Source organism: Coturnix japonica, chromosome 2 (assembly GCF_054131305.1).
Source record: "Coturnix japonica strain WE chromosome 2, WE-NBRP24, whole genome shotgun sequence".
Lineage (NCBI taxonomy): Eukaryota > Metazoa > Chordata > Aves > Galliformes > Phasianidae > Coturnix > Coturnix japonica.
The window spans coordinates 46,323,634-46,347,444 of NC_140664.1; the positions used below are offsets into that span (position 1 = coordinate 46,323,634).

At 37.3% G+C, this 23,811-nt stretch overlaps 1 protein-coding gene across 5 annotated transcripts in view; it reads left to right on the top strand.

Moving 5' to 3' along the window:
* The window catches only part of ANKRD12 (ankyrin repeat domain 12), a 56,915-nt gene that overhangs the window by 27,692 nt on the left and 5,412 nt on the right, over positions 1 to 23,811 (top strand). For 4 of the 5 annotated variants that reach the window (XR_001553436.3, XM_015855254.3, XM_015855253.3 and 1 more), the window contains 6 exons: positions 5,831 to 5,977; positions 7,000 to 7,200; positions 10,678 to 10,820; positions 11,454 to 11,601; positions 13,801 to 18,452; positions 23,324 to 23,422. Coding sequence is in view for 4 of the 5 variants with exons in the window: in XM_015855254.3 (XP_015710740.2) it covers positions 5,831 to 5,977; positions 7,000 to 7,200; positions 10,678 to 10,820; positions 11,454 to 11,601; positions 13,801 to 18,452; positions 23,324 to 23,422 (5,390 nt within the window). In the remaining variant the exon portion in view is untranslated. The remainder of the gene's footprint in view (positions 1 to 5,830; positions 5,978 to 6,999; positions 7,201 to 10,677; positions 10,821 to 11,453; positions 11,602 to 13,800; positions 18,453 to 23,323; positions 23,423 to 23,811) is intronic. The other variant, XM_085539712.1, reaches the window with a different exon arrangement.

A 23,811-nucleotide genomic window follows, 5' to 3' on the forward strand; every position in this document is an offset into this window, starting at 1 on the left:
TACTGACAGTATCCTGTAGTAGCTGAGACTCTAAAACAATTCCTGCTTTTTATCAGGATTTACATTTAAAGTGGTGCTTTTGCCTAAGAAACTGCTGTAGTAAACTAATGTAAAATACTTTCAAGTCTAGCTTTTAGATTACTTCCTTTATAATTTCATATAGATTAGGACCAAATCTTGCTGTCTAATGCGATCATGCAGTGCCAGTTGCGATGCCTGTGGTGGCTAAGTCTGCCCAGAGCTGACATCTAATGTGAGTTATGGGAGATCTGTGGACTTCTGAAAGGGCCAGTGAGATAACTACTGAATATATATATATATATATATGCCTATCTTCAGTCAAGAGCAATCTAGTCTTAGTTTCTTATTTTGTTGTGCAGGCTGTCTATTATGTACTTTGCTGTTATTTGTTTGAGCAGATCTATGTTGAATGTACTGTCCTTTGAATCCTAAGCTGATGACTCTCTTACTACATCCCCATTCTGTGATCAAGATCAGCCACTAAAAGCTAATGATATATAGATAGATAGGTATGATTGATAGATATCAAATTTAATTGCGATACAGCATTAGCCCTTGTTGAAGCTAATCTCCAATAATCCTCCAAAACGTTCTACATGCCAACTTTGTGTAAAACTGGTGAAATTGATGGTGGAAGAGGAAACATTTTTCTTACCCTCTCTCTTTAATAAAACAACTCATGTTTGTGATTATCAGAGTGAGAACAACAAGCAAGTGCTGCTATTGCAAACAAGTTTATTTGCTCACTCCACTGTACTAGCCTGAAGAAAAAAACAACTGTGTTTCTCTATGTAATTGAATGTAACTGCAGATTGGAAAAAATCTTTCCATTGTGAAGATAAGCACAAGTATTTTTATTTATTTATTTATTTATTTGTAATCTTGTTGCATAGTTGGCTATTTACAAAGACCAGCAAGAGTTACAATTAGACACTAATCTGTCTGTCTTTCCTTAGAAATTGTCTTCTAGATTTTCTGTTTCTAGTAATATGTTGATACTGTTTTCGGCCTCCTTCAGTTTCTTTCTCTAAGGCAGTCCAAACACAATGCAGTCATGTTTTTGGACCTTTAAATGACAACTAGAAAGAACTGTTGTATGTTCTATATGGATCTCTTATTAACAGTTTATATACTTACACTTTGTATAGGCACTAGGATTAGAGAAGCTATTAAAAGGATTACTTGACTGTTCAACTGTTGCATCTTTATCTCTTGTTTGGGCTAAAGGCAGGAAAGTAGATACGTTTTTGTGCATGTTTATGTAAGTTCAAGTAAGCATCTGTCATAAGTTTAATTAGGTATCACAACAGCACCTTGATTTCTCTGAAGTATGCCATGTTCTGTGAGTTCCCTTCATGGCATTCTAATTCTGTTTAACTGAATATAGGAAGCAAAAGTCAATCATAAGGTGTTACCAACTTAAATCAGGTTATTGTGATCAGATGGAGCTCTCTAAGTCTAGAGATGGAGCTCTTTTAACTTTATTGTCTGCAGATTTATTTGCAGTCTTGAACTGTCTTCTGCTGTTGTCAATAGTAAGGATATTTCTTTCTTGGTGTATATCATTTAGTCTTTTAACTACCATTCATTTTATAGCAAGCTCTTTTTTCTTTATATCCTTCATCCACCAAAGTGGTTATTTTATGATAAAACATTTTGTTAGCTTGGCATGGTTTGTTTTGAGAAATCTATGTATTATGTTATTTACCAATTTATTTTCCTAAAATATTTAGGAATTAGTTGACCCAGAATTTGTAATTTATCTAAACCCAGAAAAATAGGTATATTGGTTATCTTAGGGTATAATCTATCATGCTTAAATTGTCCTTTTTTGCTGGTGATTCTGATGTTTCTCCTGACAGTAGAATTAAGCTCTATAAGTAAATTTAATGAAACTCTTCTGCCAGGAAAAAAGGCACTTAAATGCACCTAAAGCCCTGTTTCACATAGCCATATTATTTTTGAACTTTATTTTTGAAGCCCTGGATTGAAAGGTTACTTTCCTACAAGGAGTGTTATCTGTGTAGACTTGGCTGCGTATTATGAAGGTTATTTAATAAAGACAGTTGAATAGGAATCCATGTGAAGAGCTTTGATTTTATTTAATAGCAAGTAAGAAATTGCCTGGTGTTCTGACCACTGACAAATACACAAAAATGGCAAGAAAGCAAATATGAAGGAAGATATTTGGGGTATATGTAGCAGATACAGGGATATATATTGGGATACAGTGTTTGAAAACAGAAAGTATTCAAAATTTAAACAATGTTACATTAAAAAAAGAAATCTTCAGCAGTCAATTTTACAGTGAAATTCTACATAAATTGTTGTTATCTTCCTGTTATGGAAGTTTTTATTGTTAAAATCATACAGACATCAAGATGACAGCTGTGAAAAGATAAGGAGTATCTAAAAGGACAGGGCTCCAGATTAAGCTGGAATTTTCCTGCTGATTGAAGCAAACCGTACTGTGAGATGATAGACTTGGAGCAGTGAAAACAAATCTTAAATATTATACTTTACTGTAAGCTCAATGGAAGTTCCTAGTCATTTAAGTGAATATCTTCTTACAGGATGGACTGTGGCAAATTAATTATCACGTGCACCTGCTGCAGTCTTGAGAGGCTTTTATTTTACTTAGCTATTAATTGCATTTGTTTTCTGTATTGAGCTTTTCTGAGCTTTCTGAAAACACCTATGAATTCTAATATAGATTTTAATAATCATGTCCCTTGGCTGGTAATGGCCCATAACTTGGTGAGAACAACTGCATTTTTATTTGGTAGTTGTAATTGGTAACATCTAGAAATGTTTTGCAAAAGCTAATCCGTCAGTGAATTGGGTTATCGGGTACGACCTTGAGGTTGTTTGACAAAGCTTGACAGGATACATGAGTCAATTGCACTTTGTAATACTTCTGGAAAATTGATTAAAAAAGAAAAGAAAACAGATAAAGAACTGTGTAATACACATATTGAAAAAAAAACAAGGTGAAATATCATCAAAGTATTTATTTCACTGTTACTTTGATGTGTTATTTTTTCAAGCTGAGTATACCTATAAAACTGTAAGGAGTAATTTAGAAAGAAAATGAATGTGTTTTTCTGGAAGAGAATCATAAGCAGTAAATAGTGTGAGCTATGGAACAGCAAATCGTACCAGACAAACAGAAATGCATCGTTTTGATGGAAGTACTGCATTAATTGATGAAGGGTACAGAGTATTTCTCCTTAGAGAGGAAAGGCTGAAGCTTTTTCATTTCATTGTAGTTTTTTACTTTAAGTTTCCCTGTATGCAGTTTTTCTACAAATAGGGTAGCAGTGTCGAATGTATTTTTAGATGTTCAGAAATGTGAAATGCACACAGGTTAGAAAAATCTCAACATTCGTGTATGTAAAAGGGATCTCCTTGTCTCCTTCTGTCCTTTTAAACATGATGGGTATGTTTTTTAGGGTGCTTTTTGCATGTACATAGGTCTGTACCTTTCCGTTCTTAAAATGATCTTGGTCATAGTTGTTTATATTTGGTTGCTGTGGAATTTAGGATGTGCACTCCCTACGTGATTTCCTGTGCCTGAAGAGCATTGCATTACTGTCGCCTGTGTATGTAATCAAGCCTAGAAGATGAGATTTAGAGAGAGCAAGGAAGGCAGAAAATGACTTAAAGGGGAATAAATGAAACAAAGAAAAGCAGAGAGGGCTGAAGATGGAAGTGTAGAAAAGTAGAAGATAACAAGGATCAGTTCAGGACTTAATGAAATGTGGAATGGTTCGTACTTAGGAACACCAGTGGGACTTAAGCTTCTTATATGTCATTTCTATTAATTTTTCCTTCTCTGCAGAAAGTTAGCAGAGTCTGCTTCAGTGGAATCTTGCAAGACTTTCATCCTTTGCAGATGACGGACTTTTAATAAAGCTTTTGTCATACGGGTATTTTGAGGTTGACACTTAGGACAGGAAGCTGAAAGACCAGTATAGATCACGGGGTTAGTAATGAAATGAAATGGCTGCTAGTGTCCTCCCCCAACTGTGAACAGTACCTACCAAATGGTAGTCGGTTGCAGTAAGAATAAAATGTAAGGTATTTTACTTAAAAGATCAGTGTGGCAATCGCACTTACTTAACCAATAGTAAACAATCTACAACCACACTTTAGTATTTAAGTACTGTAAAGTACCTACCTCAGCAAGCCACAGAAGAGGAAGTGGACAACAGCAGTTCTTCCTCCTTATTGAATTCTGCCAATGTCTTTGTGGGTAGTAGTGAAGTCTGGAGGGCAATATGATGTTACCCACCCATAACTGTAGGGTGTGGAGTCATGTCTGACTTTTTACAGGCCTATTGGAAAGGGGAAGGGCAGAGAATCTACCAGAAGTATAGGTTATGGCAGAAGGAACAGGATCTATGGAAAAACTAATCATGAACCTGAGCTTTTAGAGAAAGCAACCAAGGGAATTATTAACTCAGATCTTTGTGATCTTGTTTCTGTTGAGTCTATTTTGGAATAATCTTCAGGCTTTGCCTTCTTGGCGGTATTAGTTAGATTTAAAAAAATAACTCTTTCATAAGTTTTAATTCCAAATCACTGAGCATGTCTGCTTTCAAGCAGTAATTTTAGCAGCTCTGAAGAGAAAGGTAGATATGATAGATCTAACACGTAAGTAATGTAAGCTACTTGCAAATTAAGAACAAGAATTTACCAAGGTAGTGAAAGAGCAGTTGCCTGGAAAACTGAGATAACCAGAAGAAATCAACAGGCTTTTGACTATAAATAAATACAAGTTGATATCCATACCCAGAAAATACAGATAAGAAACACTTACCAGGCAGGGAGATGTTTGGAATAGTTGTACCAGAAGAAATACGATGGATTGAGATGTATTGTATTGATACCAAGATCATGAGATCTAGTCACTACTCACAAATCAGATGCTTTGTTATACATCAAGCCATATGCTTCTGGTTGATATAGGAAAAACTGATACAGAAGAATGTAGGAAGAATATTTGACAAGGATGGAAGACATAGACCAAAGTTTCCAATTTGCGTAATTAACGTTCTAGTTTTTAAATTTGTTAGGCTATTAAAAAGTTGTCTGATTTCAGAGCATGCTTAACCGATCTGGAGATCAGTGAGAATCTGTAGGTACTGAATAGCTTTAGAAGTTATCTGTTTATCCAAATATGTTATTTTAGCTCCTGGCTGAAAGCTTGGGCATGAAGTATTGTTAAAGAACTTTAGTGAGTATTGGTAAAATGAAAGAAGTTACATATATAAAATATATGAAATTGCTGTATGCTTTTGAAGAGTATGTATTTTAGAGAAGAAATTGCTCTGACTTCAACTAGCATAAGAAGTGCAATAATTTACCCCATTTTCTAACAGACATATTAAGTTTTACTTACTTTTTAACATGGTGCCTTAAGAGAGGAAAACTAAGGAGAGTGTCAAATCTGTATTTTAGGCTGAAAGTAAAATAGTTGATCTTAAATGTTTTTTTAAGTATCTGACTTGATTCTCTGAAAATTGGAATCGTGACTTAGTCTTACTGTTGTGAAACAGGTTTTTCTACTTTTATAATTTTCTTTATTCCTCCCTTCTTTTAAGCTGTTAACTTTTTATCCTGGTACGATCAAGACAGGTTAAAAAAAAAAAAAATCAATGCAAATGCAACAGTTTAGAGATATAGTTTCTACTTTTTATCAACTGTCATCAGTCTCCAATTTGCATACATTGAAAGGATGGTTTTATTTCTAGGCATATGTTATAGATTAACAGCAGTTTGAGTCTTTTAACATTAATATTTCCAGAGAAGGAAGGTCCGGAGAAAAAGAAAGTGAAGAAGGATGCTGGAAATAAGAAATCAACACCAGTTAGCATTCTTTTTGGTTATCCTCTGTCAGAGCGCAAACAGATGGCACTTCTTATGCAGATGACAGCAAGAGACAACAGTCCAGGTGATCCTACAAAGCTAACACTTCTTCTTTCTCTTTGTTTAATTCTGTCCCCATTAGAATACTATGAACCCAGCAGTTTTTCTACAATGCTTGATTTTTATTGGAAGACTTTTGAATTATTATTAATTCTGGTAAAACTTTGTCTTCTGTAGAAGAGTAATCTGGTAAAAAAAAAAAAATCCTGACCTTCTGTATTTGTTGTGTGTAATTGTTCGCATTATGATATCTGTAGAAGATGAAAATCAGTTTTCCTTCTTTGATTATTTACCTGGATACTGTACCATACATTTATTTAAACTGAAATGATATCTACTTCTGTTTTCATTTGGGAGGAAGCTGAATAATCCCCTTAGGATTTAATGGTGGAGGAAGATGCTTTGTTTTTTGACTTGGAATTTCAGACTATCCGTGGTTCAGTTGTATATATTAAATAATAATAATAATAATAATAATAATAATAATAATAATAATAATAATAATAATAATAATAATAATAATAATAATAATAATAATAAATCTTTATGTATGATGATATTGTACAGGTGTTTTTACAAAATCTGCATTTAAAAGTGAGATTTTTTTTTTTTAAAAAGAGCCAAGTAGCTGTGTTCCACTGCATTTAAAACATTTCATGGCAAGAGGAGGTATCTTTATAAGGCTCTTCTGGAATACTGCAGGGGACAAAGGCATATTCTTTTTTCTCTCATGCTGGGAAATTCTGTTTGTATATAAAATACTGGTGATGTTTTGTCTTGCTTTAGAAAAATAAATTAAGCCAGAGTATGTGAACTTTCCTAGTTTGGATAGGATTCATCTGTTCTTGAAACCTATATTTAAAACAGAAAAACTTTGCAAGGCATCCTTTTTCACATTGCAAGTATCCATTGTGTTGATACATATGAAGTGTCAATCACATCCCAAATTATTCACTAGTAATTATCATCTTCAAATACAAGCATTAAAATGAAGCAAAAATACTGTTAAGTGAGTATAAATGACCGTTTAAAAAACTTATTTTGTAGATTCCAACATAAATCATCCTCTGCAAACAACACCAGCACAAAAGAAAACTGCAAGCTCCTCTTCAAGACAAAAAGACAAAGTTAACAAGAGAAATGAACGAGGGGAAACTCCTTTACATATGGCAGCAATTAGAGGGGATGTTAAACAAGTTAAGGAGCTTATCAGTTTAGGTGCAAATGTGAATGTGAAAGATTTTGCAGGTAAGTTGATATATGTTTGCCTAACTGTACAAATTCAAAATTACTGCTGAAGTTATTAACAGAGGTTTAAATTGACATGCTGTACGCAAATGAAAAAAAGTTTCAGTTTATTTTTTTCTGTTCGCAGTGGTGATACTTGTATGCTACTATATGGTATCTTACTGGTGTGGTGTGTTAATATGTGGAAATTTCAGTTGTGGGTTGGACCTTTCCGTATAAGAATGTGTGCGTGCTTGCTGAATTTTGAAGTATACTAGGCAATTCTGTAACTATTAATGGGATTATAGAATGTGTGAAGACAAGCAAAGGCTAACAGTAGCATTATAATATATGTTGTCTTACTGGAACAGCTATTATGCACCAAAGCAGAACCAATGTGGGGTAGATTACGGTTGTCATCTGTAGTTAGAGTTCACTAATTGCCAGCTGTTGATTGGTCAGATACAAAGACAAGTACTGAGATAAGTACTTGCTGTTTTACCTTGAACAGTATGAATGGATGTAAGAAGCAGCTGAGATATTGGATAGAGATTTATAGCTTTGAAGCGGGTTGAGGTTAGGAGGGGTGAAACAGTAAAGGAGAAGGATAAATCAGGGGATGTAGGTTTGGGTGAGATATGAGGGTTATTGTGGAGGTGGGATCTAGGAGGCGTCTATAAAAGGTAAGATTCAGTAGATGCTGTTCTCTTAAATGCAAGGACAACTCCTAAAATAAATAGAAATGGTAAGTGCACATTATGAACTGCCTGCTTCTCATCATTATATGTTAAGCATTGGGTTTGGGTTTTTTTACATTCACAGTAGGGGTAAGTGAATCGTGGGAAGGCAGGGAAATAAGAAAAAGAGCAATGTCTTTGGTCGTTTTGTTGTATTTTTTTTCAAAAAGGCTGTGCTCACAATATGAAGGATAAAGCTTGAAGAGAATTTGACAAAGTTCATGGCATCCCAAGGGAATAAAGAAAGTACTGAGAGTACTTGTTGGTATTGTTAACTGGCAGAGCTAGCAGAATAACCAGTTCAGAGTTTTTATAGTCATTGCATAATGGAAGCAAAAATGCAATGAAAGTCTGAATAAGAATTTTGACTAAATCTATGAAGCAGACTGCTACGGATGCTCAGATTGCAAGTCTGAATGGTTCTTACGAGAGCTATATTCTGTGGGAATGATGAGATGAGTTGAAGTCGCAGGTCTCAGTGAATTTAAGAATGATGTGGTATGATTAGCTAACATCAAAAGAAGATGTTATTGAGATGGACTGAAGTTCTGAATGTAGTTAAGAAATAGATCAGTGATTTCTTGGGGTAACTGAATTGGTATTTCAAGATGAGGCTGCCCAGGACTGCTTTGTAGAGAAAGAGAAAGGAAGCAGAAGCAGAATCCAGTGAGGTCTTTGGAGAAGCTGAGGGGGGAGATGAGGATATTCAGAAGGCAGACCCATAGAATCACAAGGAGAAACAAAACAGTTCCAAAGGAGATGTCATGGGTTAACCTTGACCAACTGCCTGATGCCCACCCAGTCACTGTCTCACTGCCCTTTTCTGACTGAACAATGGAGAAAGATGTGGAAAAAGCATCTTGAATCAAGAAGAAGATCAGTAGGAAAAACAGTTTAATAGGAAAAGCAAAAGCTGCAAGTGCAAGCAAAGGAAAAAGGAATTCCTTCACTACTTTGTGCAGTCCTACAAAATCCTGAGAATCTGGTCCTCATCATATACAATGGTTGCTTTGGATGACAACTGCTATAACCACAAATATCCCCAATTTCTTACTCCTTTTGTTGAGGTTTTTATTGCTGTCCGTTACTTCATAAATACAGAATATTTCTTTGGTCCAATTGGGTCAGCTGTCCTGGCTGTGTCCCCTCCCAGATTCTTACCCACTTCCAGTTTATTTATCTGGGGGAGAAGGGCAAAAGAGAGAGAAAGCCTTAATACTGCAAGTGCTGGTCAGCAGTAGTCAAACAACTGGTGTATAACCAACATTGTTTACCCACAAATGCAAAGCACAGCACCATATGGGCTGCTATCAATTAACTTTATAACTTCATTCCAGGCAGACCCTGTACAGACATAAAACTAATTTTAGAAGTAGGTAAAAAGATGAGAACGCTTGAGAGCTTGTTCTGGAAATCAGTTGGGAGCAAGTCATCGAGGAGTTTGATTCAGAGTACTGGAATAGATACAGATGGGTAATAGAATAGATCAAGGAATCATAGGAATAGATCAAGTGATATCATATCCATTGGTAATCCAATGTGAGAAGAAAAGGTGGCTGAGCTTCAAATTCCTGTGTAAAGGAAGAAGTCAAGAAGGAGAATATTTGAGGAGTGAGTCATTAGTGGAGAAAAGTAAGAATTTAGGGTGCAGTGAAGCTTAGAGAATTAAGAGTTTTTTACCTAAGAAGCTGGTGGAACTAAAGGAGGAGAAAATGAATTAGTAATGGAGGAAGTTCCCTGCTCATGGAGTATTTGCCAGAACAATATTGCTGTGTGAGAACAGGAGTAAAGGAAACAGATGTTAAGAGAGAGCCTCAGAGACCACCAGTGTTGGCTGGTGAGATATTTTGATAGGATTGAAAGGCAAAGCAGTAAAACACTGAGAAGTATGAACTGTGGAGAGAATTAAGTATGTCATTGTTAGGAGGAAGACGACAGAGATGAAAAGATGGGGAGCAGGATAGTGTTTTTGTTGTGGATGAGTGGAAAAAAGGCAAATGTCAAGAAAATGGAAAGAAAAAGGTTGTAGCCAGGCAGTGCTAGAAGTGAATGAGCCAAGTGGTGATGGAAAAAAAAATAGTTTTTGAAGTTCAAGATGTGTTTTACTGCAGAATAAGTTAGAAGCATTATTTGTTGTTGGTGGTTGATTTTCTTTTGTTGTTTGGTTGGTGGTTGGTTTTATTTTTATTTTTTATTAAGTATAATGTCAGAAGTTGAGTGAGAGATGAAGATGAGGAATTTCCTTAATGAAGGAGTAGATAAATCACGAGTTTCTGAACAGAGGTATGAGACCATCGCTTGCAAAATGCAGAGCTGAAGAGAATAAAGTCTTCCAGGCTTGCACTGGCTATGTTATAAAGTGGAACTGGAATCCCCTTCCAGAATCAGACTTTGAAAAGTTACTGAAGAACAGCTTGGAAGCTCAGGGTATCAATGAAATGGGAGAAATCAAGTGGGGGAGAGGAGATTGAGGTATGGAGTGTAGAAAATACAGATTTGTCATCTTCGGCTGAGGTCTGCTGCAGAAAATGAGAAGCACCTAAATTTAAGATTATTGATATGGAAATAAAATTGTATAGTTAATTGTGAGGGCTGGAGTTGCTAAAGCATGTGCTCACTAGATGGATGGTGTTACCCTTTCCTGAACTACTCTGAGTATAATTTGAAGTGTTTCAAGAATGTAGAGTTTTGTAGTGCACGAGAAAGCAAAACCAAACTAACCCCTAAATTTCCAACTTATGTTTACCACTCTTTATTATAGGCTGGACACCACTGCATGAAGCTTGTAATGTTGGTTACTATGATGTTGCTAAAGTCCTGATTGCAGCAGGAGCTGACGTGAACACACAGGGTTTGGATGATGATACGCCACTTCATGATTCTGCTAGTAGTGGGCATAGAAATGTGAGTGTGCTGTGAGAGTAAGGGAAGCAATTAAGTGGTTTGAAATGCTCAATCATTAGAACAAGTTCTAACTATACTGACTGGTCCTGTGTGGTTTTGTGATACTGTTTCTGCTGTTTTGGGGACATCTTAAAGCTTTTTTTTGGTTTTCTTTTCCATCCTGCTTTCATCATAACTCTATAGTGAGCTATTCTCTACCAGTATCGGCTTTTTAAAATGCTTTAAATTTCACTTTTACTTTTTAAATAGGTATCTTAATGATTTTTGAGAGATTTATATCATGTAGAGTTCTCAGTAGTAAAACATCTCCAAACCATATACGGAGGGTTTAAAGAAATATATTTTATTTCAGTTCATACAGGTATGTAGGACATGTGTTTCTCATGTTTCTGTATCCATATAATTATGGACAACTTTCTTTAACCTTCTCCATTAGCTCTTCTAATGAGCAGATTATGGATATTTGGTCTTTGCATTTTAGTTGTTGAAGTCTTCTTTTGTGTTACCAACTTTACAGATAGAAGTTTGGAATTGAGTTACATGTTATTCACCTTTCATGTCCAATGGAGGGTTTTTATGTTGGTGAATTAATACTTTTGGAAAACCTAAAGGTTCCTTTCTTTAATGCTGCAGATTGTGAAGTTGTTGCTTCGACATGGTGGAAATCCATTTCAGGCCAATAAGCACGGAGAGAGGCCTGTTGATGTAGCTGAAACTGAAGAGCTGGAAATGCTGCTGAAAAGGGAGGTACCTATCTCTGATGATGAGGACAGTTGCTCAGGTAACAGTAGCCATTTCACTGCATACTTCCTGAAGTGATTCAATTAATCTGAAATTTGATGGTTTTAAGCTTTTGCATAGTGTTAGCTAGGAAGACTTGCTGCAGTTAGCAAGTGCAATTTTTAAGATTGTTTTCTACTTTTAGAACTAATTTTCAAATCTTTATATTGAATTGAATTGAATTATCCGAAATGTATTTGCTTTTTTTTCTCTCCATTAATCTCTTTCCACCCTCCTAATCAACTCTACCTTAGTATGATTTTATTGGAGAAAAATATGAGATAACACTGTATTTATTAGTTTTACTTATTAAGTTACTTATTTGGAGTACAAAGATGTTTTCAAGAGGTCTTCTTGGGAAGAATATCCCCAAGGCCACTTTGGGGATATTCCTCAGTAGAGGAACTGGGAGCAAGAGTTTCACATGTGCAGAACTTGGTAGTGCTTGCTCAGTAAACAAGTTACTGTCCATGGAGGAGCAGAACTTTCTCTGCAGCTTCCTGAGGAGTCAGGATTAAGAGTAGAGGTGATCTATCTCCTGTACTCCCACTGCTTTACCTTTTGTCATTCATGAGGAACAAGTAAGCTGTCTGATGTGTTTGAAATGGGAAAGTACTGTTTAGAACAAAGTAAAGAAGGACAGGGAAAGGAGAAGCAGCAGCCACCTTACAGGAAAAGGTGAAGGGAAGGGCACAGTCAAGCTGCAAGGATTGATTATAGTTGAGCAGATGATGCCATGTACATAACAGAGATAAATAAAAAACAGAGGGAATAAAAAACAGATAGCACAAACAAGTGACATGTTCTGAATGCTGCAGATAATGCAGAAGATAATGGGAGCTCCTGAGTTCTGTTTTATTGACGTTGTGATTCTCTTCCTTTAAGAAAATGATGAACAAAATGATAGATTCAGCTGGAAAGACTTAAGTTAGAAGAATCTTATTTGGAGGGAACAGTACATCCAGAAATATTTCTGAAAGATTTTTTAGTACTAGTTTTGTCATGATCAAGTGGTGATAATGCTACATATGTTGTGTAAAATCCAACTTCACCAACAGCTGAGAGATTTCCATTGTTCAGTTGAACAATTCAACTGAATTCAAGTTCAGCTTGAACTGCAAGTTCAGCTTGCAGTTTTGAACTTGCAAATCCGGACTCTCATTACAGCATACTTGCTTCACACGGTGCACTTACATCCTAGAGACCAGTTGCAGTGAATTAAAGCAGCAGTAGCAGACTTCAGACTGTCTACATCAGGTGCTTAAAATTCATAAGAGAATTTCTGTACAGTAGCAGCTCTTTGTCTTTTAAGAATTAAAGCTCACCTACTGTTGAAACGAGGTACTTTGACTAAACAGTTCATGTGGAGGAGAACATGATTTAGATGTTGGAAAGCATAAAAGTTGATGAATTCCTACAGAAATTCACCATCAGCAGAAAGACGCCCTTGAGAAATAGGCTATGCAGGTACCACACATTATAGACAAGGTTTACTAAGCTTGAAGAGTGTTACTTCTATTAGACTGGGATATAAATGGTAATCCATATGCTTATGCACCTGAGTGACACCTATAAATTGTGAGGAGATAGTTGGTTTCACTTTTGATTTTTCTTAAAAAGCTTAATTCTTGTGAGAACATGTATGAAATGTGTTTCGAGGATTTTTCTTTATAGCTGTATAGCAGCATAAATCTTGTTTAATGGCCCTTACGTGGTAAACATGTTATGGATGCAATTGAAGGTTAAAGGAAGGGTAATGTTTTTATAAAGTGTACAGGAGCTCATGAATTCAAAACCTGGCTTGACTTCTGTTGTCTAAAATTTCATATCTATCATCTGTGTCAGTCTTAATTGTTTGCGGTTATTTTGAAAAATTCATAATCCCAATTTATAAAAACTAAGAATCTTGCTGCATGCAACGAGTGTTAATGGATTTAAGAATGTACGTTTAAAGATATTTGAGGATATTGGTAGGAACTGTACGTTATGAAATCCTTGTATTTGTTTGGTTTAGCTTCTATCAGGGCAACCTGTTATGCGGTGGAGACTAAAGTAGTGTTGCTCGCTTTTGTGAATAGCCCACATTCCTAATTATATTCTGTTATTTGGTATTTTCTGTGAGTTTGCCAGTTTTGTCCTGAACTTAACAAGGGAGAATGTTCCTTTGACGTTCGCCTGATTTCTGTTTTTTTCCATGTAGATTCTGAAGAAGCTCCATCTGTAAATCCTTCCAGTGTAGAGGGGAATGCGGATTCAGAAGTGGAAAAAGACTCTGTAGCCAACGGCAGCAAGCAGATTGTTCACAGTAAGGCACCACATCCACCTGCACTTGATGAATATGAGTTCAAAGATGATGATGAAGATGAAATGAAGAAAATGATTGATGACAGACATATTCTTAGAAAAGATGTAAAGAAAGAGGATGAAACAGAAGTTGAAAAGAGCAGCTTATTTGTGAAACAAGAAAAAGTTACCTTTTCGAAATCACTGAAAAGCAAGAAACAGAAGCCATCTAGAGTTTTGTATTCAAGTTCCGAAAGCTCAGATGAAGAAATACTCCAGGACAAGAAGGTAGTCTCTCCTTGCTCTGTTTCAGAGACCTCAAGTTCTGATGTAAGAGCGAAGAAAGAATGTGTTGTTACAAATGAACACAAACAAAAAGGCAAAGTTAAAAAGAAAGTAAAAAATCAAAGTAAAAACAAAGAGAATCAAGAACTAAAACAAGAAAAAGAAAATGCTAGAGTAACAAATATAGCTGCTTCTGGGTTAGATTCTTTAGATAAAACTAGAGATGAAGAAACATTTAAGAAGTCTTTCAGCCAAAAAGATGATTCTTCTTTACAACTGTTTCATATTGCTGCTGGCAAATCTCCTAAGCATCCCTGTGGATTAAGTGAAAAGCAAGCAACAGCATTAAAGCAAGAAAACACCAAGACTTGCTTATCACCAGGAGGCTCTGAAATAACGTTACAGCCTGAATTAGTTCGGTGCGATCACAGTGTGGATTCTGAGTATCTCGTAGAAAGCTCTAGTGGCAAATCTTGTAAGCATAAAGAAAAAAGCAAGCATCATCAGAAAGATTTTCAGTTAGAATTTGGTGAAAAATCGAGCCCTAAAACTAAAGATGAAGACAGTAGCCCAGCGTTTGAGAATTCAGAGTATACTCTGAGAAAGATTGACAAGGAAGGTAAAGCACTTAAAAAGCATAAATTAAAGCACAAAGAAAGGGAAAAAGATAAGGACAGGAAGGAACAGGATGGGGAAAAGGAAAAACATAAACATAATATTAAAGAGTCCCAAAGAAGTATTGAGTTTGACAGAGAATTTTGGAAAGAAAATTTTTTCAAAAGTGATGAAAGTGAAGATACACTGGTAAATGTAGACCATGAAGCTCTTCCTTCAGACAGAAAATCAAAGTTGGAAAAAGCTGTGGCAAAAGAGGACAGGTTGGCTAAGGAGAGACAGTTCCACAAGGAGAGAAATGCGAGAGAGGAGAGAGAGAAGAACAAAAAGGAAAACGAGAAGTTCCTTAAGGATGAAAAACTGAAAGATTTGAAGGAAGAAAAAGAAACTATACTCGCGGATAAAGAAATGGAATTGTTCTGCTTAAGTGTTAAAGATGAGGTAATCAGCATGCACTTAATAGAAAAAGAAACAGATTCTGAAAAGCATGAAAAGAACTTAAAGGAAAATAAAGAAAAACGATCCTCAGCCAAAGAAAAAGATGCTGAAAAGATGGAGAGAAAAAGTGGGGAAAAGGAGAAAAAAATAAAACACGAATGTAAGACAGAGAAAGCAGAAGTAAATGAAAATATAGAGAAAGTAAAGGAAAAGACCAATTTCCAGCAAGCTGAAAGATGCCATAAGGAATATGATAAAATAAAAAACGCAGGTACTCTTAAGAAACTTGATGACAAAGAAAAAAATAAAGAAAAGATAGAAAAGAAGCATGACAAAGAAAAGGTTGATAAAGACAGACATTTGTCTGACAGCAAAGAAAAACACTGCATTGAAAGGAAAGTCAAACAGTCTGAAAAAGAATCTGAAAATACTAAGTCAGAAAAGAGTAGAACAAAAGACAAGGAAAAGGAACCTGAAAGAAGAGACAAATCCAAAGACAAAGAGACTTCAACAGCGGTGAACTCAAAACACGTGCAAGAAGAAAGAAGATGCAACATTACGGACAGTAACAAATCAATGCATGACAAACTGGCATTTGTGAAAGAAAAGCAAAAAGATGATTTCTTGAAAACTCCAGATGGTAGAGAGAAGGATAAAAAGGATAAAGATATAGACAGATACAAAGAGAGAGACAAACATAAACAGCATCAAAGTAGTTTACTTAAACTAAAACTCGAACATGAGAAACTTAAGCCTAAAACATCTCCCGCACCAAAGGATGCTCGACCTAAAGAAAAAAGATTAGTCAATGATGATTTGATGCAAACTAGTTTTGAAAGAATGCTTAGCCTCAAAGATCTGGAAATTGAGCAGTGGCATAGAAAACACAAAGAAAAAATAAAACAGAAAGAGAAGGAGCGTTTACGAAATCGCACTTGCTTAGAACTGAGCAAGGGAAAAGAGAAACAGAGACAGTCAATACCTGAAGTGAAAAACAAAGAACTTACTCGTTCAAAAAGCTCAGAGTTGCCAGATTTTTGCATGAAGGAGAAACAGCAGAAAGAAGCTACGAGTAGTAGATCTCAGTCGGTAGATACGAGGAATGTAAATGTTATAAAGTCTTTATTGGTTTTGGATAATGCAAATAAATCCCCCAAATCAGAAGGTGAAAAGATGGGTCTGAGCTCCAGATCTGTGTCCATCATTTCAGTTGCAAGTTCTGAGGATTCCTGCCATACCACAGTAACTACTCCAAGACCTGCAATGGAATATGACTCAGATTTTGTGCTAGAAGGCGCTGATTCCCAGATGTCTTTCTCACAGTCATCATTTTTGCCAACTGCCAAATCACCAGCCCTTCATGAAAGAGAGCCTGAGGGTGTTGCCGAATTGCCTGATCGGATGAAGCCACCTTTTTCAAACAGGCTTCCACCAGCATACATCAGATCAGCATCTTTTGAAGACTTCAAACTGGTTTTAAGTGAGTGTAGACCTGTTGTAGAGGTTCGAAGATGCAGTATGCCTGCTTCTGTTTCTGAACATAGCAAACCGCCTCGAATATCAGAGGAAAACAGCCAGAATGCTCAGATGTCTGTTCAGACTTATCCCAGCACTTCTCCTAAACCAGAACTGCCGTGTAGCATGGTTGAAAGAGATATCCAAAGCAGTTTTTCTGGTTTGCAGACATCTCCAGCTGGAGCTGTTAGCAACAAGCAGGTAACAATGGGTACAAGTACCATTAAAAACAGCGCTCAGATGAGTCCGTCAGGAGAATGCAATATTCATTTAGAAGCATGTAGTCAAAGTGGAGTGACTCAGCAAACCAAACATTGGGATGTGCCTTTTGACAGACTTAATTCAATAAACAGTGAGTGTAGCAGCTCAGGTTATGATGTATCAGAGCAAGATACTAATAATTTTGTAGCAGCACATAATTCTGAAAACAGGGCATTAAAAGAGCAAAAAGTAGCTGAATATTTGCCTCAGCCTATTGAGATCAAGGGAAATTCCAGTTCTCAAGAATCTGCATCGTTTTTGCCTTTGCAGTCACCTTGTTCCTTACCCATCCAGCCACTTCCAGATGGATCTAAACACATTTCTTTACCAGGCATTAGCAATCAAGATTCATCACCTGTACAACAAAATCTGGTTCAGACTGTAAGTTCTGCCTTCAGTACAGATGTTAGTAGCACCAGAGAGACAGAAAATGTTTTCATCCCTGCCAACATTAAGAAGGCTGATGCACCCCATGCTGTATATTCTGAGAGCTCTGCGAAGGATATTTCACAGGCCTGTGAAAGGATGAATGATTTACCTGTGGTGTTGCTAGAAAAAGATATTTCTGAATCTGATAGCAGTTCACAATTAAATGTAAATTCGTATGTGTTCAATAAACTTGTTTGCAAGAATACTCAGATTGAAGTGGATGGTAACACAGTGGATACTTCAAACATCAGAAATGAAAAAGACCAGCAAGAAAATATGATTTCAGTGCATGTTGTTAACAGTAAAACTGACACTGATCTTTGTGATCTACGTTCAGCAATGTCAAAGGGAATTATGAACGATTCATCTAATAAAAAGCCCTGCGCTGCCAACAGAGAGGATGTGTTGACAGATGAAGCACCGCAGTACTCTTTATCTAATTCAGAAAGTAGTTCACAAGAGATTATACAAGAAGAGGTGCATAAATACAGTCAGATAGTTAAACTAGAAGAAGAAATTGCTGAGGATCAGAAGATGGAACAGCAAGAAGTACCTCAAAGAATCACAAGAAATAGAGCAAATGTGCTGGCAAACCAAGGAAAGCAGAATCCTGTTGGCTGCATGCAGACATTAGAAAAGGAGTCAGAATTGTTAGCATCTATGAAAGGAAGGATTAGATTAACTGAAGATGATGATGGTCAGGTACATCATCCACGTAAAAGAAAGGTGTCTCGTGTACCTCAGCCTGTGCAAGTGAACCCTTCTTTACTGCAAGCTAAAGAGAAAACCCAGCAGTCACTGGCAGCTGTCGTTGATTCTTTGAAACTGGAAGAGATCCAGCCATACTGTTCTGAGAGAGCAAATCCGTATTTTGAATACTTGCACATTCGGAAAAAAATAGAAGAGAAGCGTAAATTACTGTGCAGCGTTATTCCTCAGGCACCTCAGTATTATGACGAATATGTGACCTTCAACGGGTCGTATCTGCTGGATGGCAATCCCTTGAGCAAGATATGCATTCCAACTGTAAGTAACATGTTCTTTAAATGAGCCGTTCGAGAAAAGATGCAGATTTTTTGTTTGTTTTTGTGACTTTCATATTCTTCCAAACTTGCTTCTGAATACCAGAACTTAAGTTGAAATGTCAAATTAACGCTCACTAGTAACGCCGTGTTTAAAAGCACCATTTGATGGACATAGAAGCAATGGTGTCAAAATCATTACAAGACAAACCATGTATAAAACCTGTAGAAGACACACAAATATTTCAAAGTGTTTGCTACTATAATGCCCACCCTTTTAAAACTGAAGGAGCTGTTAGAGCTTCTCCAAATTTCTACCAGCAATAGTGTGGTTAAAGCTAATTATTCAAAGCTGTTTTATTTGGAGAGTGGTGGAAGCACAGTGCTTTGAGATATTAAGTCTATTACTAATGTTTTAAGGAGGAGCAGTGCCTGCTAGCTGTTGCAGTCTCTCCTTAATACTCACCAAAGTGGTGAATATAATATGCTGTGTCCCAGCTGTTGTCGTCCATCAATTTAGAATGTTCTGAGTTTTACTTAATGTGAAGTCCTTTCTGCTGAAGACCATCTGTAGTTTGGGGACACTTGTTTAGTTCTAAGCTCTCTATAGTACTGCTGGGCATATTCCCAATGACAGCTGTGAAAGAGTCCTGTTATTTGGGAGCCCTCTGTGCACTATAGCACAGAATTGGATGAAGTGCAGTTAATATCACTCTTTACTGTGGCAGTACACCTCAAAGTATTTAATTTGTTTACTGCTGGCCTCTGTTTTGAAGTCAGAGCAATCAGGGTAGCACTTGAATAGCTCCTTCATTTGTTCCTCTGCACATCTGTGCTTGTTGTTCTAGGTGGGGGAGAGGGAGAAGACCCAAGACATTGTGCATTGGGTTGCTGTTTGTTTTTTTGCTAGACACCTTGAAGTATTGTTGCTCCTGGGAATAGAAGGTGGTTTTCTGGTTTTTATCTCATGTACTTTAATTGGTTGGGCACCACAAGAGTTAGCCTTGTCTAGTTCTGAGGTAAAAAGAGCTTGAACCTGTTTGAATGGTTTCAGTCGATGCTCTTAATAGCTGAAATAGCGTGAGATCACATACTTGATTACCTAAAGCAGTTGTTTGGCTGACATACAGTAGCTTGATAATGTCAGAATTCAATAGTATTTGATTGTATGTACATTACTTAGGATGTGTCAAGTTAAGGAGAAGTCTGTGTTGAGGAGGAGTAGGGAGAATATCGTAATCCCTTGATAGCAGAAATGCCTGCTAAGCTGAACTCTTTGTGCATATGAAATCACTCTCTAAGCGCCCTGTCTTTGATCTCTGTACTTCTGAATGGACTCGCTACTCCATTGATTCACTGGAGATGCCTTCCTCCTACCTGAGAAGCAGTACAGCTTTTTTCCAGTAGAGCTAAAGATTCTGTTTGATTAAGCAATGAGCACAAATTTAATGTATAAAAGTGTATTTTAAAATCTGTGCTTGCTTCATTCCAGAGGTAGTCGCTGGTACTGTGGAAGCTCTTTCCTCTCATTTTTTTCCACTACATACACCCCCATGCACTGGCGCTGGGCGGCACTGGTAATAGTTTAGCTCTGTCCTCTTTGCACCCTCCCCACAGGTATTGCTGAGATTCCTCTTAGCTGTTTCTTCTCCAGGCTGAATAGCTCCATCTTTCTCAGCCTTTCCTCATAGCGGAGATGCTCCAGTCTCTTCATCATCATCATGACCATTGTACAACTGACTCTAGAATATCCACATCCCTCCTGAACTGGGTAACCCAGAACTGTACCCTGTACTCCAAATGTGGCCCTATCAGTACAGCTGGCAGTATTTGCCCTGATGCAGCCCAGGACACCATTAGGTGTAGGACTCTGCACTTTTCCTTGCTGAATTTCATGAGGTTTCTGCCGGTCTGTTTCTCCAGCCTCTCCCTTTGGATAGCAGCAATGAACCTTCTGGCACATCAGCCACCCCTCACAGTTTTAAGTCATTTGAGTGCAAGTGACTCGATGCATAATGTAATGTGCAATGATAAAATGACCTTTCTATTGGGATTGCTTTTATGTTTTTCCTTAAGTAGTTCTTTAATGATTCTCTGTTAAGCTGATTTTTGCTTCACTCATTGGTAGGAAGGTAGATATTTGTTCTTAAGTTATTACTGTATCACAATGTGAATGTCTACAAGAAGGAAATGTGTGTATCTCTGAGACTCAGAATAGTTCATGTAACGTGCTGTTCTCTGCATTGAGATTTGAATGATAAGCTGCTGTTTGTCAAATGAACCTCAAACATCCTGTAGGTGGGAAACAGGAGATGGTGCTTTCAGGTTTGATTTTATTTCACTACTCTGTTTATATGCTGTAACATATGACCCATATCACCTGAGGTTGCAGTAGTGATAGTTGCATATGGATTGTGGCTTCCCTTTGCCAGTGCGAATATAAGGCAGTGACATGAGGTCAATTCAAATTGGAAGGAAACATCTGAATGTCCTAAGAATAAATTTAAATCATGCTTAGCTATGGTGCCTTTGGATTGCTACATCAGTGCATTCAGTGGGGTTCAGGCTGCTTTGTGCTGCCTCCTGAGGAGAGATGCCAAGATTTCCCTGGCTGTTTTACAGACATGTTTCTAACAAATGGAATTCTGTCCATGCCCTCTTGTGTTGCTGAAAAAACTTACATGATAAAACTTGTGTCAGTGATGTTACCAAATACATACTTCCTAAATAAATGAAATGCTATCACCATAGTAGGCCAGCTGATTTGGACAGCAAGAGGGACGCATGAAAATAGTCTTAGAAATGTTGTGTCTGTGTGAATCTGAGTGAGTGCTCTTGTAACAGTCACAAATGAGAATTACAGGTTTACAGCATGAAGGGTCGGTATTCTTGTTGATCCAAAGGATGGCAAACATGCAGGGAATTTGTAATTGATTTTCACATGCTGGAGATGTTGCAGATATGTCTTGATCCATAGCTGTTATCAAACAAAGGTGTTCAGGAGGCTGCCTTCTCATGCAGAGTTGAAAGGCTGGACGCCACTGAATTTTTCTAGGTTATTTGCTCAGGATTAGAGTATGAGAAGGCAGAGGTCACCTGTCCACTCATGTCCTGTATGGAGCCTCAACCCCTTAAGAAACTTGTTTGATAACTTGCTCTGGTTGTACAGGAAACTGAGGCCATTTTTTCCTTGTGGCATCCAGTTCTGTGCTCTGTTCTTGTGTTTCCAGCATACAGGTTCATCTTTTCCCTACACGTTCTTTGTTGACTCATTCCTAACAGTCTCTGTGACTCAGTGATGAGTGAGACTCATTCCTCTGTTTCCCTCAAAGCCTTTTACTTCAGTTTCTCTTCAGGCTACGAAGGTTATTTCTTTTGTCCAAATCCAGCATTGGTCCCCACTCTGGGATTTCCAGTAGGTGGTGTCACACAGAATCACAGAATCACACACAGAATCACAGAATGACCCGGGTTGGAAGGGACCTCAAGGATCATGTAGTTCCAACCCCCCTGCCTGGCAGGGCCACCAAACATACACCTTTACTAGATCAGGTTGCCCAGGGCCCCGTCCAACCTGGCCTTGAACACCTCCAAGGACGGGGCATCCACAACCTCCCTGGGCAGCCTGTTCCAGGGTCTAACCACTCTCCTAGTGAAGAACTTCCCCCTAACATCCAACCTAAATCTTCCCCCTTTTAACTTAAAACCATTTCCCCGTGTCCTGCTATTGTCAGAGACTGGGTGTCAGACTGCTGGGATTCACTTTGCAGAGCTGGGTAGCTGAGGTTCTTCCAGTCTTTCCAAGAAGAGAGAAAAACTGCAGTAAACAAATTCAGCCCTGTTCTTAGTTTAATGTTTTTGAAGACAGCAACAGGACTTAGTAAAGTCAAGTTTATAGATTTATACAGAGGCTGTAGTAATGTCTGAGGTCAGAAGAACTTTGTTGCTTTTCATACTGCTAATAGTGTTTGCAGAGAGTAGCTCTGAAGTATTTGGGGTTCAGCCCTTGCTGGAAGGCCTCAACTAGTCTCAGTGCAGGGTTGTTTCTTCTAGCATGGCTGGATCTCTAGAACACACACTGAATTCCTGAAGGCAAGAAACTAAATTCTGTTTTGAAACAGAATTAAGGCATGGTTAATCAGTACTGGGAGCTCTTCAAAAGAAATCTCAGTCAGAAAGAGCTCAACTAAAATACATTTTGATTTACAGTTTTAGGCTGCCACCTGCTGCTTGAAACAAATCTCTATTTCTGGATAACTCTATAGGCAGAGAGCTTATCTTGCTTAAGCCGCGTGTTTCTCTGTTAGCCAAAGCACTGAGTTTTCTGAACGATCAATTCACTTTTAGTAATATTAGCTACATAAAAGCTTGGTGTAATTACAACCGTCTTATTTTACTGAAGAAGTGAGACAACAGCGAGGTAGTTTGTCGTGAAAACAAAGTTTCATGGCAAATCTAGGCTGCAAAATACCTCAGACTGAACTTAAACATACTGAAATCGACTACAGCTGAGGCAGGTTATTGCAGTCAGCGTGGGGTTTGCCGTGCTTTATGAAACTGGGAGCAAGTTGTATCTTCTAACGCATAAACCTTTTATAGAATAGCTGCGCTACGTTGGCAGTGACTGGTTAAAAGCATTAACAGTTTGAAATGCCATTGTGAGCAGGCAAGTTTATAAACTTTATGGTAAAGAAATGTTAAAATTTGACATTGCAAGTGGTTGAAAGTCATATAATTAAAATAGTGTGCAAAACTCCTATTTTTCCCTAGGATCCCGCCCTTCTTTTTCTTAAATAAATGCTCAGATCATTCAGGCAATGTTAAACATACGTTAAAGTCATATTCATTATACTATTTATAACGCTTCTTCCATAGATCACACCTCCTCCCTCGCTGTCAGACCCACTTAAGGAACTATTTAAACAACAGGAGGTTGTAAGGATGAAACTACGTTTGCAGCACAGTATTGAAAGGGTAAGACTGAAGTATTTTTTTTTCTATTATTTCTCAATCTCAGATTTTTCTTTCTCATTGAACAGGCAGTTCTTTGCTCAGTTGAACGGTGTTTTAGAACTAAACTGCCTTTGAACTAAACTTCTGAATTGGAAAGGCTTGTAAATGTGAAAAAAATAGAGAGAAAGGAAAAAAAAGGCAACAATAAATTCAGTATTATGTAATATGGCTTTAAACTGAATATTTGTGCCAGTAAGACAGCAAATTTTTCTTCTTAATTGCTCTAAGATGTGGCTTAAATTTTTTTTTGTAGGGGCAGCAGCATGGGGAGAAAGCTGTAGACTCTAGTTCTGAAGGTTAGGCAAAGTGTCAGCAACCTCAGAATCAAAGCATCTGAATTAACTTAAGCA